Source organism: Drosophila mauritiana, chromosome X, assembly GCF_004382145.1.
Source record: "Drosophila mauritiana strain mau12 chromosome X, ASM438214v1, whole genome shotgun sequence".
Taxonomy (NCBI): Eukaryota; Metazoa; Arthropoda; class Insecta; order Diptera; family Drosophilidae; genus Drosophila; species Drosophila mauritiana.
The window spans coordinates 4747795-4765490 of record NC_046672.1 but is presented as its reverse complement, the minus strand read 5'-3'; the positions used below and the strand labels follow the sequence as shown (position 1 = coordinate 4765490).

At 43.9% G+C, this 17696-nt stretch overlaps 1 protein-coding gene across 4 annotated transcripts; it reads right to left on the bottom strand.

The window, feature by feature from the left end:
- Positions 1 to 328: 328 nt before the first annotated feature.
- On the bottom strand, positions 329 to 16858 carry LOC117146575 (tyrosine-protein phosphatase 10D). Of its 4 annotated transcripts, none has more exons than XM_033312882.1 (12): positions 16782 to 16858; positions 15073 to 15510; positions 8375 to 8621; positions 8026 to 8304; positions 6559 to 7237; positions 6041 to 6489; positions 5281 to 5709; positions 3073 to 5216; positions 2759 to 3017; positions 2568 to 2696; positions 1583 to 2081; positions 329 to 1240 (listed from the first exon to the last, which is right to left on the bottom strand). In XM_033312882.1, the coding sequence occupies exons 2-11, from the start codon at positions 15283 to 15285 to the stop codon at positions 1603 to 1605; spliced, it is 5307 nt and encodes a 1768-aa protein (XP_033168773.1). In that variant the 5' UTR covers positions 15286 to 15510; positions 16782 to 16858; the 3' UTR covers positions 329 to 1240; positions 1583 to 1602. The 4 variants fall into 4 exon arrangements, with proteins under 4 accessions (XP_033168773.1, XP_033168774.1, XP_033168775.1 ...); XM_033312883.1 differs by having other exon boundaries at positions 1583 to 2063; XM_033312884.1 differs by lacking the exon at positions 1583 to 2081.
- Between the last annotated feature and the right edge of the window lie 838 nt (positions 16859 to 17696).

The following is a 17696-nucleotide window of genomic DNA, read 5'->3' as shown; positions in this document are numbered from 1 at the left end:
CCAATTTTTTCGGCCAAAACTGCCAGTTTTGCCGACGCTAAATACCAGGCAAACAGAAACGGTAAAAGGTGCCCGTCGATAAATTTAAACTGCAACGCCTAGAGATGGCCAATCTCGCTGTTTTTCCGGTCGTGTCACGAACTTTGTCCGTTAGGCACGAAAGCTCCTGGCACTTATTTGAATCGCCCATCCCTAGCGTTCTCCACCTGCTGATCGATTCTGTTCGCCTGGTATCCGAAAATCAGAAATCTCGCCATTCGCCAGGTTTTCGCCCCGCTGGAAAAGAAAAAACAACAACAACGCGCCCACGTGAATGAAACGAGGTTCGTTTTTTGTTCATGTTCTCAATATAAATTTATTGATCTTGTGTAGATGCACATCTAAAAAAATACAATACAATACAATATCATATAATAAAATATAGTAAAATAAATGCTAATAACTTTAACTGCAGTGTACTGCACTGTACTAATGCTGCTTCGGACAGATCCGATGGAATCGCTTGGTTATTTCGAGACTTGATGGCCAACGGAAAGGGCAAATGGAAAGCTGCATGCAGTTAGAGCCAACATTTCGCTGACTAATCGTGGTCTAAAGTCTATCGATAAAACGTAACTAGGCTATATAAACTATATAATAAAATAATACACAATCGTTTAGAGTAATAGTCATAGTGGTAATGGTAAACATAGTATGGTCATAATATCGATCGACGCGATAACAAATGTACAAATGTAACAAATGTACAAATCTATACACAACACGACAGAGCAAAGGGTAATATGTTTTTTTAGGTAGTTATAGTAGGTACAGGGATACAGGACAGATACAAAAATAGGTAGCAGATTGTTAAACCTGAAGCTTAAGTTTACGCTCTTGTTGGTTTGGTCTAGTTTGGCGGCATTACATTAAATAAGCGGGCTAGCTAGCTTAGCTCTATGGCAAACAGGCGGTGCGGCGTACTCGCACACATGGCACAGGCCAAGAAGCGCGTCCATTATCCCCCGGATGGATCCACCGACGATCCACCGACGATCCTCCGCAGAATAAGGGCAACAAACTCAACTCATTTGACAGCAACTCCGAGTGCCACTTCGTAGACAAATCACATCCAGCACATCACAGGCAGATTTTACGTATAGTATATGTAAAAAAAAATAACTATAGGTACTATATATCATATGTAGATGTTCCCGCAGCAAGCATCCTCAGATTCCCGTCTCAGCTATGCCTTCGTCATCTGGAAAAGTGCAAGGATCGGTTAGAAATCGTGCTGTGTCACCACCGATGTTCGGATGCGAGAACATAACACATGGACTGAAACAGGCTAGTGGGGATTTTAAATTTGTCTCTCTTTTGGTCTTTCGATGCAATATCTAATGTTTTGTTTATCTTTCAACCCATAACCGTGTTGATGTGTCAATGTTAGTTAGTTCACTTTCCAGTGTGCGGTTAGAATTTTGCGTTTTTTTTTTTTTTTGTTTAGTCGGGGGCAAAAGCGAGTTAAAGCAGTAATTTTGGATATGGAACATACAGTTTTGGGTCTGTGTTGTTTTGTGTTGTTGTTTTTGTGGGTACAAACCTAAAAAGTCGACTTTTCTATCAATACCACCAGCCATCCTCATCGGCGACAGCCCCATCCTTGGCCACCTTCCCATCCCCATCCTCATCATCGTCATCTGAGTCCGTGGTCTCAGATTCGGTATCAGCATGGGACTGTGTGCCGGCGCAGATTCGTTCCTGCTCTTGCTTGGGGTGTTCTATCGCCTCCTGGAGAACCACATGCACGTCATGGGTGCTGCTGCTGCAGCTGGCCGATGACAAGGTGGCCGTCGTTTCATTATTCAACGGCTGCTGGTCATCGTCTTCGTCGTCGTCGTCGTCATCGTCTTCTTCATCGTCATTGCTACCCTTTGGCTTTTCTTCCGTGGCTAGCTGCAGCTGCTGCTGCTCCTGATCCTCAACCTCATCCTTGTTGGTCATTAAATCCGCGTCCAGTTTCTCGGCCATGGCCAGAGAAGCTCGTATGGGCAAGGTTCCCATTTTCGTTTGTGGCTGGCGCTCTAAGTAAATTTTAGTCACTTTTTTTTGTGGTTTTTTTTCGGTGTTTTTGATCGGATTCGAGTTTTTCAATTTCAATTCGTTTGCAGGAGTAGAAGCATATGAAAATGTGTAGGTTAGGCGATTTTTGTGTGATTTACAATCGTGTTTTAGTTGTGTGATGGGTGTTTGTGAATGATTGTGAAAAGAAAGAAGAAAATAAATTATTGAACATTTTTGGTTAGTTACAATCTCAGATAAATTAATGTAGAACCTCTAGGTGAACCGCAGCCACAGAAACTCAATATCAAATTAAAAATAAGAAGCACCACCAAATTACAAATAATTATTTAGCCCGTATCCAGATTGTGTGTTCAAATAGATACAGATTAAGATTAATCAATCAGCAAGTAATATTTATAAAACTTGATCCGCAAAGAGAGTGAAAATAGAGAAAAATCAGATAAAAATGAGGGAGAATAGAACAGTTCTGAGTCTGGCCAAAGAAGAACAATCCTCCAACTCACCTTCGTAGCCATCGTTGGCGTGCAGCTCGAGCGAATCGGCCAGCAGGTGCTCCTTGCCCTCCAGCACCGCCAGCAGACACTGATGGATGCACACGTACTGCTGCTCCGTTTGCACCATGAAAACGCGCTCTGCAATCATGCAAAATCATTATGGTCAAGGCGAAAAGAACAAAATATCAGTAATATCGCACCTTTTCGCATGGCAAACACGATGCCAAAGATGTCCACGTAGTCTGACTTGTGAATGTGCTGCAGGATGCGATCGAGGGCTATAAATGTGCCCGATCTGCCCACTCCAGCGCTGCAATGGACGATGATGGGACGCATATCCGTGCCGATGACGTCGCGGAAGGCGCGCACGAAGCGCACCAGCGACTGCGGCGGCTCTGGAACCCCAAAGTCCGGCCATGTGGTGAAGTGGAAGTGACGCATTATACGCGACTCGCAGTTCTGCAAAACAAAAGGATGAAAAATGGACATGCAATGTCAATGGTAAACAACTCACCCTTGAGACCATAAACTCTGATATGCTCCAGTCGTGGTAGTGCGTGTCGATAATCAACTGCACCTTGATGTCCCCGTAGAACATGGCCACCCGATCCACGGGCCAGTACTGATCGCACTTCTCGCGACCCTTCTCGAAGCAGCGCGTCAGCATGACAATCGCCCTGGAGTTGCTCTCCCAGCACATCCGCCAGAATTCCTCGCGCGTCGAGTGCAACGGTCCCTGGGTGACGATAAACTCGCGCGGCGAATTGTGTCCCGGCATGTAGTTCGCATTAATGTAATCCGAACCATCGTCGTCATCCACTGGCTGGAGCTTGAAGCGGGAATGGTCGTAGGGCAGGATATTGGTAAACCGGTTCTTGGGCCGATTGCAGGGCAGATTGGCGAAGCTGCAGGCCTGATCGCGGCCCACATGCTTCAGCTCCTCGAACTCCTCGCTGAAACGAAAGTCTGAATCGGCCGACATGATCCTGTAGTGCTCGGAGAAGTCTTTCACATGGACAGGTCGGTTGGGCGTGATATAGCCCTCGGGCAGGGCGGCCAGCTCGTCCTGCATGCGGGCCAACTTGGAGGCGCGACGAATCAGTTGGCAGCGGTGCTGGCAGTAGACCACCGCAAGCACCATTGCCACCAGCAACACAGCCGAAACGGTAGCCGCCACTATGACGGTATCACTGCGTTCGGTGGTTATCGGCGAACTGTACACCGTGTCCGTGAACTTGTCCTCATCCGTAAAGGCGCGAATCTTAATCCTATAGGTGGTTCCAGCCCGCAGCGGACCATTGCAGTAGCCCGCCTGATGTTTCTCGCAGTTGGCCGTTCCTATCGTAAAGTGCTCTGCCTCCAGACTGTTCTTTCTGCTGCCATTGCTGGTCAGGAATGGGTTGTATGGCTCTATGGCTTGGTAAGGCAGCCACACGGTGTATGCCTGCACATCCTGCCAGCTGGGCATCTCCAGTCCGGAGGCATTTTTGCCCACATCCTCGGCTATGATTATCGTATAGGATCTTACCATGCCATGTGCGTTGGAGAAGTAACCCTGGCGGAAACTAATCTCGATGGTGCTACTGGTCCTGCTCACTTCCAGTGGTGTTACACTCGGCTCCGGAACCGGAGGTGCTAGTATGGGCATTGTTTGGATGTGCTCCCTTTCGGCACCGTAGCCCAAAGCCGACTTGGCTTGTATTCGGAATATGTAATGGTTGCCGGGTACCAAACCATCAATCTTCCCCTGGGTAGCATTCACCGGGAATTCGAAGCTTGACACATCCGCTGCATCGTCGGCATTTTGGCATGTTATGCGGAAGTAATCGATGGGTCCATGCTGTTCGGCGGGTTCCAGACTCCACTCGAAGGTAACCTCACCAGGCTGCACATCACTGGGCTGGAAGTATTCGACTTTTCCGGGCGGAGCAGTCAGTGTTTGGTAGCTGGCCGAGATGGGTGCACTGCTGCGCATTAGGGTGCTGACAGAAACATCGGCGGAATCCGCGCCCTGGGTGGAGCCCGATCGCACCACCACGGTGAATGTGTAATTGTGATACGGGCGCAAGCCCTGCAGCGTGATCTCTGTATTCTTGGTGACATTCTGAAGCAGTTGTGGTGCCTCCTCGTCTGCACTTAGGTACTGCAGTTCAAAATCAGTATATTCCCCAGCAGGTGCTGCCCAATGCAGCGTTATCTCACGAGCAGCCACCTGGATGGCCTTCAAATCACTGATGGGCAGCGGATGCAGGCGATATAGCCGTTGAACCGGCAAACTGGCCACTCCGCCACTCACTGTCCACACGGTCACGTTGTACAGCTTGCCAGGCGTCAGTCCCGAGAAGCTCAGCTTGCGTTCCGTATCGTTGGCCAGTTTTTCCTTGTCCTTGATCGTCGGATCGCCCATCGAAAAGCGATAGATATCGAAGCGAGTGCTGTCCGCCGGAGTGGGTGTATAACTTAGGGTAATGGTCTCATCCTGACCCTGTTCGTGCCCCGCATTGGCGATGAACACATCGGATTGGATCAGTGGCATGGTGCGAGTGGACAGATGGGTAGTCCCGGAACGAATGCCATTGGAACTGGCTTGAACCTCGAAGCGATACTGGCGACCTGGCGACAGATCTTCAATGGGTATCCGAACGCTGGGAGAGCTCACTGAAAAATGTAGATGCGATTAGATTAGATGCAGTACTGAGCGCAACGGGTGGTATCTACTCACAATCCTCCAACTGGGTAACATTCTTGAACTCCACACGGTCCTCCTCATCGGTGGGCCACCACTTGAGTGTGTAGAAGTCCACATGGCCATCGGGTCTCGGCCACTCCAGGGTGAGATTACGCGAATCCACCAATGGCACCACATTCGACACCGGTTGCGGTGGCATCGTCACATTCAGCTCGAGCGGATGGGGACTCTCGACGCCAAAGCTCACGGTGTTCACCTGCACCAGGTACCGTTCGCCATAGTGCATGTCCTTGATCCTCGCCTCGTTCTCGTGCAATCCGGATATCCGCTGCCAGGGCGAGGCATCCGTGCGGTAGCGCACCACATACTCACTGAAGTCGCTGCCCTCCGGCGGCTGCCAGTGAAGCACCACTAGATTCGTATGCACTGTCTGCAGGGTGAGATTCTGAGGCGGCTTGGGAACTATCGAGGTATAGAGCAAATATTTTATTGGTCACGCGGTGTTTTCAAATACATTAAAGTATACATTGTAAACTAAACACCTCTCTAACTGGCAGTTAATCTTGGGAAACACAAAATCAAGGGGTTATGCCACAACCCGTTTGACCGTCCACTAATTAGCGGTCATAAAGCTCAATAGAAGACTTAAATTCACATTTAATGGGGGACATATATCAATATAGCTGTCAAGTTCAATCAAATTCTAGCACTGCAACAAAGTATTGGAACCCGATTTCAGATTGCTAAAGTGGAACTTTCCGTAATCCCTGGTCTAAATAGGTAAAATACTTACAAACTGCTTGGAAGTAGGAGTGCGGTTCGCTTCGCACTCCGTGGCTGATGGCGTGCACCTTCACCTCATAACCGGATCCCGGGTGCAGGTAGTGTATCGTCAGACTTGTCTCATTGGTGGCCATGGTGCGCTCCTCGCGCGTTCCATTGCGCTGGTAGTGCACCTCGTAGCGATCCTGGCGAGAGTTCACATCACTCCGCCAGCTGAGCATGAGGCCCTGATCGATGCTCCTCAGTTCCTGGATAAGTGGCGCCGCCGGACGTGTGTAGCGCGTTATGTCGCTGGCATTGGAGGCCACACCCTTGGACAGGGCCTGCACGGCGACCAGATAGCGGCGTCCTGCCAGCAGCGAGTCCAGTGTGTACTCCGTGAGATTCGTGGTGATTTGGGATTCGGCGGCAACCGGAAACGGTGCCGGCACCTCGCTGGCGTTCGTCTGCTCATGGTAGCTAACGTAGGTAAGATGTGTTATTTCATATTTGGTACTTAGTGTAACTAATCTTTTCAGTATTACTCACCTAATTCGATACGAGTCCTGTCGTCCCGTTTCCGCCGGTTCCCACGATATGTGCAGAGCATTGCTGCGATCGTCGAGGAATCCGCCCAGACTGCGCACTGGCCGTGGACGCAGAGTGACCTCTCCGCTGGCTGGCCACGAATTCACATTGTCCGCAATTGTCTTGACCACCACCTCGTAGGTGCGACCTGGCTCCAAGACATCCGGATAGTCGAAGTACACCGAATCGCTGTCCGCTGCGCGTGGTACATTAAATATCCTACGCGACGTGGAGAGCATCACCTGGTAGGCATCGAATTCGCTGTAGGTTCGCGGCGGCTCCCATCTCACGCGAAAGGAACTCGATGTGGTATAGGCCTCGTCGAAGGTGACATTCAGCACGCGCTCCGGTACGGTCAGATATCTGGCTGTCGTTGGAACCGACGACGTTTCATCCTCGGAAACCGTCTGCACCGAGATATTGTACTCCCTGCCGGGAACGAGACCTTTGAAGGCCGCCTGTGCCGGTCCCGGCGGTTCACCCTCCCGTTCCACGTACAGCACACTCTGGATGGCGTCGTCCGGCGTTATGGATACCCTGTAGTGGGTGTAGATTCCAGCCGGAAACGGCGGCTGCCACAGCACCAGGAGGGTCGTCTCATTCCGGAACCACACAATGAACTTCCCGGGCGTGTTGGGCTCTGCGCGTTTAAGGAAGATGCAGCGGGCAGAGAGGGATTTCGAGATGCAATGAGTCTTGGGTAAATGGGTAACTAAACTAACAGCTAAGGTGAGTCGATTAATAGGTGTGTGTTTGGGTTAGTCTACAATACATTTAAGCCAAAAAAAAGATCAAAAAACAAAAAAAGTAACATGAAAAGTTAAATAATTAAGTGTACTCTAAATGATTTCAAAAACGATATACTATGTACAGATTTGAAATAAATAAATAAAATTATATACAAGAAGAAACAAATACAAACATTTAGAATTTCGACGACAAAACATTGGGAGAAATAAAGACGCAATACGCCCGGCACAGTGGTCCCCAAATCCTGAACCAATGGCGAGGAACAATCTACTAATCTCCGATCTATCCAATCATTACAATTTTCACATCGAATTGGGCGCCACTGCTTAAAAGCGCTTCGAATGAAATACTAATCAACTGGCATCGCAACCTTTTATTAACGCAAAACAAACTAGTAAAACGCTTGGGAAATTAGGGATTTAGTTGGGTGCGTAAAGAGTGGGTTACCTTCGGGCTGCTCAGACTTTCAGATTCCCGGCGACTTGAGAGCATTATTATGGATACAAGGTGAGACAAGTGGAATTAAACATATGTTAGTTAGTCATGGCCCATCACCGGATTACGGCTTGCAGTTATTGCCAGCATATTCGATTAACCGGATATTTGCGTATGTGCTGGTGCACTAGAAGTTGCACCTGCGGTGCGGACTACGCGTTCCTGTCCTCTGTCCCGACTTACTTGTGGTGAAGTTGCGGCTCGTGTAGGCCACCGATTCCTTGCCCTGGTAGACGGAGTACGCCTGGACCTGGTAGCTGCCCCCGGGTGTCAGTTCCTTGGCCGATAGCTGCAGCGTTTCGTTGCCTTCCAGCGAGTAGCTGCGCTCGAACGGCAGATCCGTGAGGCCCAGCACCCGGATCCGGAATCCCGAGTAGCGACCCGATCCCGGCGGTCGCCACGTTATGAACGCACTCTTGCTGGAACGCAGCTGCACGCTCAGATTGGCCGGCGGATCGGGAGCTGTCCGCCCAAAAGCGAAACATTATCAATTAGTTAGTTGCATTCGAATCCAGGACTATATGACACCCACCTGTCGTTATGTTCACCGTCCACGTAAGCTGCTCCCGATGCGTGGAGTTCGTGTAGTACAGCCAAAAGTTGTACTCCGTGCCCGGCAGAGCTCTCGAGAACTTGATGTCCTTGCCAATGTCGCTGGCCGGGATCGTGGTGTTCGGCTCCGGGAAGCCAAAGGGCGGACTGTAGTCGATTCTGTAGAAGGCGTTGGCGTTGCTGCTCGCATTTGGAACATTTATCACTAGATCAGCGGCATTCGCGTGCTAAAAATAAAAAGAACGGAGAGTAAATTACAATTTGTCAATCCATTTTTCTCCTATATTTATATAGTATATATTAGGTAAAAAGTTGGAAATCACATATAGATACAAGCCATGAAAGACCAAGCAACACAAAAACAAAAAGCTCCCCAGTTGCGGTTAATAGCGTCTATAAATAATCTTAAAAACAGTTTAATTAGAACTGAACAAATAAATCAAGTGCTAACCGCAACAATTACGCCCAGCGAAGGTTTTTCGCTTGACACAAAGTAAACGTAAATCTCAATACTTAAGTGAAACAAATCACGGACTGCCGATGAATAAGCCAATAGTTCTAGTCCAAGTCCTACATTATTTGGCACTGTGTGCGATGATTACAGCTGCAGTGAATTGAGGCATGCAATTGAGTCTGCCCGTGAATCCACCACAAGGGTATATCAATCGGCATTCAGTCCGGACATCCCCAGCGCCCACCTCCAAACTGACCTACATCCTAACATCGGTGCAATTCCGCATTAATCAGCGAGATAACGCACTCCGGCATATTGGCATATCAATAAGCGTATTGAGCGATAAGAGCGTGAAATCTACCAGTTCATCATCATCACCAGATCATGAGTGTATCACCACACTTTGCACAATGCCAGCGAAAGTGATTCACGAGGGTTCCGTTTGGCTGCCATTGAGTGAGTGCATCTCGTGCTGTGTGCAGCTATTGAAATTGGCATTGCATAAGGCTAGCCAGCGAGCCCACGAACCCACATGGATCACCATGTGTGCCCGGCCCCGACATCCAGTTATCTTCAATGAGCGACCTCCGCAATCCCAGAGTGGCCATCACTGTGATGATGGGTTTTTCCACCGCCCCGGGACGACCTCGTGCGTTGTTGTTTCCAGCGAAATGCAGCAGGAAAAACACACACACATTGGCTACTCCTCGCATTTCTGTACCCTTTTGCGTTCAGTTCGGGTTACGGGTTAGGTATGCGTATGCAAAAGGCAAATTCTATACACAAATATCTGTTTACCATACTTCGGGATTGGCATTTCTTTGGGGGAAATCGTATTTCCGATCGCATTTCCTGTCTGGCCATCGAAAAACTGTGAACCTGATCGACTTCTTGGTGCCTTCGGGAATGTCCAGTGTTGGATTACCCATTCCTTAATCGTATCGCTTTGCAATCCTATTTCAGGGGATAAATGTTTAGATCTACTACTTGTGAGTGGGTGGTGATTTATTCCGAAGAGCGTCCAATTAAGATGCTATAAGTGCGCAGTTAACAACTATGGTGGCTGATAATTAGCCACATAAAGTGCAGTTTCGCCATAAAAAATATAATGCAAAAATCAAATTAGCCGCTGGCGATCTATTTGTTGCTTATTATTATTTTTTATTGTTTTTTGTCTCTGCCCGCAACTTGTTAATTTTCGATGGTCCGATCATCTGACGGCTGATATATAGTATGGCATATCCACATATATGAATGATAATGACGCTGATCACGTTTGCAACGTTATTCGGACATTAGGCAAATGCTGACGTCAGCAGCGCAACGGATACGAGATATCGAATTTCTGGGTCTACCCGAAAAAGTAGGAGATAATAATAAAATAAAAAAAAAAAATTTTTTTTTAAATGTGCAGGGAGTTGTAGATTCCGATCATGCTGGAAAAACATCCGGAAAATGGACTGAAAATTGAATGGGCAGCAGTGCTGAATGGTAGGAAAAACAGATTTTCCTACGCTCGAAGTGCATATGCAATTTGAATATGATTTCTTAATTCGATTCCAGCAGTGCTGGGGCTGCTATTGCATGTCACATGCAATTTCAAACTTAAAAAAAAAAAAAAACGAGCAATAACAATGGCAAATTGCATGTGAAAACGGAAGTTAAAGTGGTTTTTAGGCAAATCGAGCCAAAAGCGATCAGCCGCCCATTTTTCACATTAATGGCCCCCCTTTTATCAGCGACACCTCTGATCACGCCCCCAACCGCTTTTTGTCCTTCAATTCGGCAAATGAATATGACCTTTAAGCCTAAATGATCATACTAATGGTCATAATTAGGATGATGGGCATGATTATGACAGTGATGGGACGGAAAGCAAAGAGTAATCGTCATATGAACTAAAACGATTTAGCTAATGTATGTAAGGTGTGTAGAAAAAAAGCAAAAACTATTTTTGGAATGCAAATTAAATAATAAGTTTAATTACTTCGTAGAGTGCTCCATTTTAACATTGGTTTCTAATCGAAATACAAATACACTTTACACTGCAAACCATCGATAATTGTAGATTAATTTTGTAACATGTTATCGATTTGAAATCATAAGATAATAGCATGGCTTGCATAAAATTATGTCGCACCGACTAAATACTTCCTTTGCACATCGATTAGTCTTTGCATTGGTGCAATCGATTATTTCGATTTATTTGCACACACGATCGTTTCTTTAATCGACACTTACTTACATTTGGGTTAAGCCAATTTGATTGACAATTTAAGTTGGATTTTGTTTCATGTGGTTATTCGGACCTGCCTTTCACTTTTATTTTTTTGCTAAGCAACTGAGATTTTTTTTTTGGGAAAGTTGGGGATTAAAGTATATGTTATTTAGAGTGCGTAATGAATTATCGATAGACAGCGTGTTCTAGTCTCGCCGCCCACAGGAATATTCCATTGAACTTTAAGTGAACAAAGTGCCACTTTGTTGAATCCTCATAATTGCTTAAATAAATTAAACTCGCTTGTAACAGTTTTCCACTAAACTATTTGAACGAATGAATATGAAGCCAGTGCGAAAATATCGCATAAATCGAAATGAAACCGGGCGGCATAAAAAACAAATAAACGCAACGCAAATTGAAATCGCAAACGTGGAATGCGTGAGATCGAATTTAAGGCTTGTTTTTCTTGTGAATGTGCGATTTTTCGTCTTATTTTTTTTTTATTTTTCTTTTGCCCCAAGTATAAAACGCTGTAGGTTGTTTGCTAATTATTTTTATGTGCGTGCAAGAGAGATGGAGAGCTCGCAGGCAAAAAAGTCCAAATAAAATACAAATCCAATTCAAAACCAAAATCAAAAACCAGTTAGGTGAGCCAAAAGCTTCTCTCGAATTTTGCTTCAATTTTTGTCGTGCGTTGTGTCTCCTTTTTTTTAACATTTATTTTTTACCTTTTTGTCGTACCCATATTTTTGTGTTCAATAAACAAATTGTCGTTTTATGTGGAAACCCCCCTCCCCCCACCACAATCCACCTGTAACTTTAACTTATTTTGGCCAAGCAAATCTTTTTTTTCCAGCTAGCTGGTTATTTGTTGCTATTTCTTGCTATTTTGTTGTTGGCCTTTCTGTTCGGGTCGAGTTGGCCCAGTTTTTTGTGTTGGCCCCGCAATTAATATCAATTAATTAGTAGTAGTTGCTTTGTCAGAACACAGAGAGAAAGAGAGAATTCGGTACAGCGATTAACGAACGAAAATAATTGGAGATCAGCAAATCAGCACAAAAATTAGCCAGAAGTCATGGCGTCGCAAATGTGGCATGTACATATGTATGTATGTACATATATGTAAAGCCCCACTCCGCGGATCAGAAAAGTGTTTAACAAAACAATAATTATATTGATAAATGGGCACTTAACCAGCGCCAGCGATGCAGCAACAAATTGTTATAGGTTTATATAAGTCAGTCAGTCAGTCAACCCAGCGCGAAGTGAAACCGGATAGGGCAAAGATAGCACTAAACTGGGGAAGGGTCATGCTACAGCTGGAGTTTTGATCATATGCAAATTATAGAGTATAGAATGTAGAGTATAGAGTGTAAAGTATAGAGTATAGAGTGTGTTTCCAAAAAGCGACTGCTTTCGATTGCCAAACGGGCTAAGAGTTCATCTGCCTCCAGTGGATAAATAATGATGTGGGACCCCAAGCATGTGATGTGGCTATTTTAAGAAGCCGCCACCTCCACCCCCCTTCAACCCCCTCCATCCACCCCCCCTCACCCATCCCCCTCCCCACCACCAACACTTCAATTGATGGGGTCTATAGTCAAGTGCAAATAGAGATTAACAAGCCATAAATGGCTATGCATATATATAGTATATGCATATATGTTTATTCTCCTCACCGATTCTCTGTTTTGAGTTGTCACTTGGCATGCGAAATTCGCTTCCTGTCTTTTTTTTTATTTTCAATCTCCTGTCTTCGGCGCGGAGAAAGCAGCAGATGCGCAGATTCTTCTACGAAAGTTCACTGGACAGGTGAGGCGAAGCCTATGGCCACGTGAAATTCCAGCATTCCAATGGGTGTGTGCTCCACTTGGCCCAACTCCACCCGCATGCCAATTAGCTGTAAGTATCTCCCTTGCGCCCACTCCAAGCTGATTCTACTGCTGCTCCTCTGCAGCTGCCACATAAACAATGGCCAATAGGCACAAAACCATAAAGTGAACGGCAAACGGAGTGGAGGTGCCAACAACCAGGCACCAAAGAATAAAAAAAAAAACCAATAAAAAGAAGCACCCACAAGAAAGTGGACGAAACAGTGGCATCTTGAGAGAATCCAGCAAGGAAAACTAAACAAGTGGAAAAGAACGCACAATTTCCATTAATTGAGCGCAAGTTAATTTTACATCGATCCTAGCAATTGTAAACAAAGAAATTGTATAGTTTTCCGACTCTAATTTCGTTATTCTCGATGGTGCTTTGCTTAATTTCCCTCAACACATCACCCCAAAACGGAAAAGCACTTGACACAATTCCAATATTATGTGGATACAAAAGGGTGGCTTAATTGCCGGCACTTTGTACTCCATCTGCTCGATTCTAATTGAGTTTACTCACTTCAGGCTGCCTTGGAACAACAAAGGATATAGGTATTAAATGCTTTCATTAGGCCCAAAGAAGTGCAAACGATTTGAGTACAATTAAATGCAAAAACAGAGCGCAATGAAATCAAATGGGAATTTTCGAAACAAACCATTTTTCAGTTGAAATCAGTCAAATTTACACAGTTTGTGGTTACGCCCGCTCTCTTTTGGCCCGTAGTAAATAAAGTGATCACGAAAACCTGGCTGATGTCATCGCCACTCTTCTTCGCTGGCATTTTTTTTTTTTTTGTTTTTTTTTTATAAACATTTTCGCATTTGTATGTTTGGGACGCTTAGTAATACGAATACTTTCGGCCAAGTTCCAAGTTGGGGCGATAAGCCGGCACGTAATGACCCGCGATCCGCAATCGCGGCATTGCCCAGATAAAATGAAAGCCAAAGTCACAGATACACGTGAGTAGTTATGAATATGAAGCATGTGGAAAAAACTAACACACATTCAAGTTATTGTGGCCAAAGAAACTGCCAAATCAGGGACAACTTTGTTGTGCATCTGAGATACAAAGATACAAAACTGCAGCAGCAAAGATACAAGTTTGCCATCTCTAGTTTTTTTGTTTTATTTTAAGCATAGAAACAGTTTGCGAATGGGAATCGCTCGAAAAGCGTATTGAAATTTTTTCTGAGTGAGGAAGTTGCGATGTCAGCGTCATCAGAACCAACCTTGAGTTTAACTTGCGTTCGCTTTTTAGTGTTTTCATATGTTTTTTTTTTTTAACTTTTTACTTGTTGCGTTGCGGTGGTTGGGATTTTGTTTTTATTGTCTTTCGTTTGCGCTGAAACAATGCGACAACAATGCAAAACGAAACGAAATGAAACGAGTTTTGTGAACGAGGTAAAAAAAAAAAAGTCAGGCAATAAAGCAAGGAATAATCACTGGAATAGAGGCCCACAAATCACCCATCAAAATAAAATTTAATCAGCGCATTTTAAATTGAAAAATACAGTGCGCTTCTAATTTGTCTTTAAAGATTTCGAGCTATGCAAGCGGCGTTTTAATCAAACTATTGCTACCGAATTTTAATCAGATAACAAGTAAACCAGGTTTGGAGCATTAAACACATTAAATATTTATATGAAACTGATCGGTTTTATATGAAATCTGGATTTATCGTGATTTTAGTTCAATTTTAGTGAGCGGTTGAGCGAGTTCATATTAAAATAACATAACACCCAGCCAAAATCCCAACTAGAACCGGACAAACGAGTTCCTAAAACGCACTCAGCGAATCAAAAACCCAGTTAAGACATTTTCTGCCACTAAAACTTGGAAAATAGTTGGCTTGTAATTTTCGAAAAAAATAAAAACAGAAAAAAAAAAACATTCCAAGATAGTTAGCAAATTGCCTGTGTTGTTGGCAACTCTATGAAATCTGCATTGTAATTAGTGGAAATATGCATATTTTTTAGAACACTGCACCATCATTAGGAGTCCTCAGAATTTTCCCAACGAATTTCCCCCAAAATCATAAAGGTAACTAACTTTGTGGGTTTACCTGTCGCTTTATCTTTATCACTATGTTTTGTTGTTGTTTCTTTTCCTTCTTTTTTTTCTCACTCACCTGAGCCAAAAAAATTGTCAAAATGCCAACAACAAGCCACACGAAATGTTTTTGTTGTTGTTGTTGATTGTGGTGGTAGTAGTGGTGGTGGTGGTTGTGGTGTTGTTTTTGTAATTGCCGCCGCTTTCGTCCATATGTTTGTCGTTGTATTTGTATTTGTTGCTGCTGATGATGTGCCCGTAATTGTTGTTGTTTTCGCGTGGCACAGTCCATTTTCAAGTACAGTAAAACCCAATGATGGTCGAAGGTTTCGCAGATTGCTGGTTTTACTTTTCGAGCGGGGATGGGCGGTGTTTTGCGCTTATTGTTTTACACATGTATATATTTTTGTATTGCATATACATTTCTGTTGGCCGTTACATGGTCATTTGTTTGTATTGCACACGCATATTACGTTTCCTCTATTACTTAATTAATATTGCACTTGTATTGCACTCTCTGTAACGGGAAACGGGAGAGCAATGATGAGCGCGATCGAGAGCGAGAGCGGCAGATGTGGGCCCATTGTAATTGTTGTTTTCTAATACGATTTCCATTAACAATCGCCGGCGAATGCACGAAAAATTGATTGATTTATGCTCAAGCGAATTTGTAACGGCACATGCGTGCATGTGTATGCGCGCACCGACGGTGGGAGAGGGAGAAGAAGCAGAAGCGAAAGCTGCAGGTGATGAGCAACAATGAGTGTGGAGGGGGAAGCGGCTGGCTATGGAAATGTGAGCCACGCACAAGTACAAGTGCGTGTGCATGAGCGCTGCAAGTGTGTGATTTGATGCAGACACACACACACACACACACATAATCACACTCACACGCATTTGTGGCTGTAACGGCGCTTCACTACAAGTACAGTGAGCCCTCCCTGCTGTTGAACACGCGAGCAAGTAATGCAAATCTAACGAGATTTAGACGTTAAAACTATGAAATGTAAATTCAATGCAAGCAAATAACTAATTTGGTTAATATGACCAACGATTTGATTAGCGAGGCTCCACTGCGGCATTACGGTTTGCTACCGTTGTTATTGTTGCTGCATTACGAAATATCCAGCAATTAACAGACAATTGTTGTTGCCGCCGCTTTTTGCACTTCATATTTGCACTACCACTAGCTGAGCAGGTGTGTGTGTGTAGATGTATGTGTAAAGTAAAGGTACTAGGGTAATATAAATTACAATAGTGGGCGGTTAATGGTGATTGCATTAAATGCTAATTGCACGCATTTACTTTTACTCCGCCCTTGCTCTCCCACTCGCTCTCTCTCCCACACACACACACTCGCACACACTGATGCAATGACTAAATGCGGCGGCGCAACGGCGTCGACGTCGGCAGCGACGGCATGGACGAAAAAAAAACTAATTCACTTGACTGTTGCTCTTTTTCTTCTGCTTCCTCTCCTCTCCGCCCTCTTCTTCAGCTTCTTCTTGTTTTCGTTGCACACCAATTTAAAACAAACTAGTCACGTTTCGTTTTAAGGGGAAAACATAAAAACAGAATATAAACTTCAGGCGCGGCGGCGCACTTAATATAAAAAAAAATAAATCACAGACAAAAAAATTAGGCTTTAGTAGCGGTTATTATGCGGAAAATAAACTGTCACTTTTATTGACCGACAACTTGTTACTGACATCTGAGGAAAAAAAAAAAGAAAATTTGGCTGCGAAAAGGAATCGCCCACGATAAATAGAAGCGAATGACTGCACGCACTTTTCACCACTATTCATCAACGAATTTCCACATTTTCTGCCTTTTTGGACGAGCGTCGTTTAACGAATGAATATAAATACAATACAAAGGCGTGACCGTCGCGCAGTGTTGCCGAAAAACCGCAAAAAATATCCAAAAATACTGAATAAATACTACATATTTTACACTCATAATTTAATCAATTTGTTCATAAATATATTGTTAATATTATATGAGATGTTTTGTTCGTGTTTGCCCAAATTTGAAGTTAAGTTGTTTCTGAAAGCGAAATTTAATTAATGGATTTGGTATTCAACAAGTATTCATGCAGTCACACTAATATCATTTATATGAAATTACCTGCTTTTCAATTTCAAAAATTGCAATTTTGTAATTATTTCAAACTTGTTATTACAACTTGGTTATTTTTAATATAAGTCTTCTAATAGAAAATACAATTTATTTTATATTTTAATATATTAAGAAAATATATAAATATTTTGAGCACTTATTATGAATGTATCCATATTTTCATAATAAACAGAAACCCTTTATAATTTGGGTAGAAAACATTAACACGAACGATTTTGAAAATATATTCAAATGGTTTATATCTGCAGAGAAAGAAATACTAGGTAATAAGTGAATCAAACTACTTTTACTGAACTTCAAACAAATATTTTATTATTACTTATTTATTTTTTCAGATACGCAATATGAAAATTATATCAAGCAAACTTAAGAAAGTTATATGAGCACCAGCACTCAAGGCCCACAGCTCGAAGAATTAGTAGCTATGCTATGGTATTAATATATACAGGCTTATTTTTATTTGGTTTTTATGTATATTCTCTATACACACAACAATTTTTTTTTTTCGTGAAACCTCAAAATAATCTCTAAGTGGTTTTGTGTGGGGTTAGCTAAGACGTGTTG